At 49.7% G+C, this 1,995-nt stretch overlaps 1 protein-coding gene across 1 annotated transcript in view; it reads left to right on the top strand.

Annotated features, from left to right (window-relative positions):
• The first annotated feature begins 873 nt into the window (after positions 1-873).
• The window catches only part of Gtf2f2 (general transcription factor IIF subunit 2), a 119,312-nt gene continuing 118,190 nt past the window's right edge, over positions 874-1,995 (top strand). Inside the window, exon 1 of the mRNA XM_055609922.1 lies at positions 874-1,105. Coding sequence (XP_055465897.1) covers positions 1,040-1,105 — 66 coding nt within the window. The 5' untranslated portion in view covers positions 874-1,039. The remainder of the gene's footprint in view (positions 1,106-1,995) is intronic.

Here is a 1,995-nt window from a genome sequence, read left to right as displayed (position 1 = left end):
GAAGGGGAAGGGGAAGGGGAAGGGGAAGGGGAAGGGGAAGGGGAAGGGGAAGGAGAAGGAGAAGGAGAAGGAGAAGGAGAAGGAGAAGGAGAAGGAGAAGGAGAAGGAGAAGGAGAAGGAGAAGGAGAAGGAGAAGGAGAAGAACTAGTAGTTGTTTGTCAACCAGGGCCAGAGTAAAGGAAAGGGGAAACAGAGTTATCTAAGGCAAGGTAATTGATTTCAAAGAGGCAGTGAAATGGGATGAGGAAGTCCCGGAGTCTTCAAGCAGATAGATGGGATTGGTGTGGGTGGATGTATGGAATCCTGAGTACAGAAGGAATAAACTGAGAGGGCCCAGTTAAAGCAGAGGTAGAATATCATTCCAAAGGCAATCGGGAGAAGAAACTGTTTAAGCAGGGCAGTTAATAACCAGATTTGTTTCTTAAATGTTGGATCTTACTGACCCAGTTAGACGGCGTTCTGGTTTTGGCTTTTGAAAGAGTGTGTTCTGCTTGAGCAATGTGAAGATCTTGATTTTCAGGCGTCGACAAGGCATGTGTCCAGTATGCTCTCTTCTACCCTAGTACCCACTTGTGCCAATGACGTTGGGCCAAGAATGTGACTTTTTACCCGAGTCTGTCCTTAAAATGCCTTGCCTCTTCAGCTAGGGTTGGGTAAATACACACAGCTTTTCGTCGGTCTAGACCTTAGTTTTTCCATTTTGGTACGTTTTCTTAAAACGCACTGCTTGGAATTTGGGTCTTCTTTTCCCAGGCACTTCGATCTCTGGGACGCCTGCTGCCCGAAGCCACGCCCACCTAAGAAGTTGCCGAAGCAGAAAATTTGTCCCTCCCGGCGCGCCGTTCTGACGTAGACAGACGCAGGCGCAGTCTCCGACTCAGCGGCGTGTTCTTCCCTCAAGTTCCTGGTATCTCGGCGGGAGCGCGACGCCGGCTTTCTGCGGTCTCCCTGCCCCGGCGGCCGCCTCGGGACTGTCGCCCTCTGTCTTTCAGCTAGGGGCCAGTGCTTGTGCGCGCACGCCTCCTCACGCGACCAACTCATGGCGGAGCGCGGGGAACTCGATCTGACCGGCGCCAAACAGAACACGGGAGTGTGGCTGGTCAAGGTGAGACGCGAGCCCCATGGGGCGCTTCCCAAAGTTCTGTTGCGTCCGTTTACAGGTTAGAGAACTCTCGGGGACACAGGACGCATTTCACCCCGCCTCTCAGTTCCATCCGCACAGCGTGGAGCTCTCTCTCGACCGCCAAGACCCTGGGGTGCTGGCCCGACGGTCCCTGAGTGAGCAGTACCTTTTACCCCGGGGCCTGAGAAGTCCTTGCGTTCTTTTTGGTGAAGTTGACTGTAGTCAGCAATCTGTCTAAGTTAGTTGTTGAATAGATGTTCTGTACTGTTTTCTGGGCCACAGAGTGGAACTGGTCCCCGTGTACAATTTTTGGGGGGGGGGTTGAGGGGAGGACGACAGAATCTCACTCTGTGGTCCTGGCTGGCTTCGTATTCGAGACGTAGAACCCTGCCTCTGTACACGGCTAAAGTGTTTCCTGGGTTGTTAATCCTGATGGAGTTCTCTGGAAAGACCTAGAAGTTTGTGGATACAAGGAGAAACTGTTGGAGTTGATGTCTTTTTGTTTTGTTTTGTTTTTTCGAGACAAGTTTTCTCTCTGTCGCCTTGGTTGTCCTGGATTCACTTTGTAGGCCAGGCTGGCTTCAAACTCACAGAGATCCTCCTGCCTCTGCCTCCCCAAGTGCAGGGATTAAAGGCTTGCGCCTTGGTTTGGATTTAGTCTTTTTAAAGAGCACGTTTCGGTCTCATGAAACTAAATATTTCATATAGTCATGGCAATAACTATTTTTCTGGGTTACTTTTTCATATTTGGGCGCTGTTACTCTTTGGGGAATTTCATTTTTAAAAACCATGTTTAAATGGGGTCATGAAAGTTTCCCAAACTCAAAGGAACTTTTGATTTATGAATGTTTTATCTTTATAATGAATGTCAA

This window comes from Psammomys obesus, unplaced genomic scaffold, assembly GCF_907164565.1.
Source record: "Psammomys obesus unplaced genomic scaffold, mPsaObe1.curated_primary_1811, whole genome shotgun sequence".
In the NCBI taxonomy this organism is placed as follows: Eukaryota; Metazoa; Chordata; class Mammalia; order Rodentia; family Muridae; genus Psammomys; species Psammomys obesus.
Note: the sequence above shows the minus strand (reverse complement) of the source record. Positions and strands in the feature narration are given on the sequence as shown.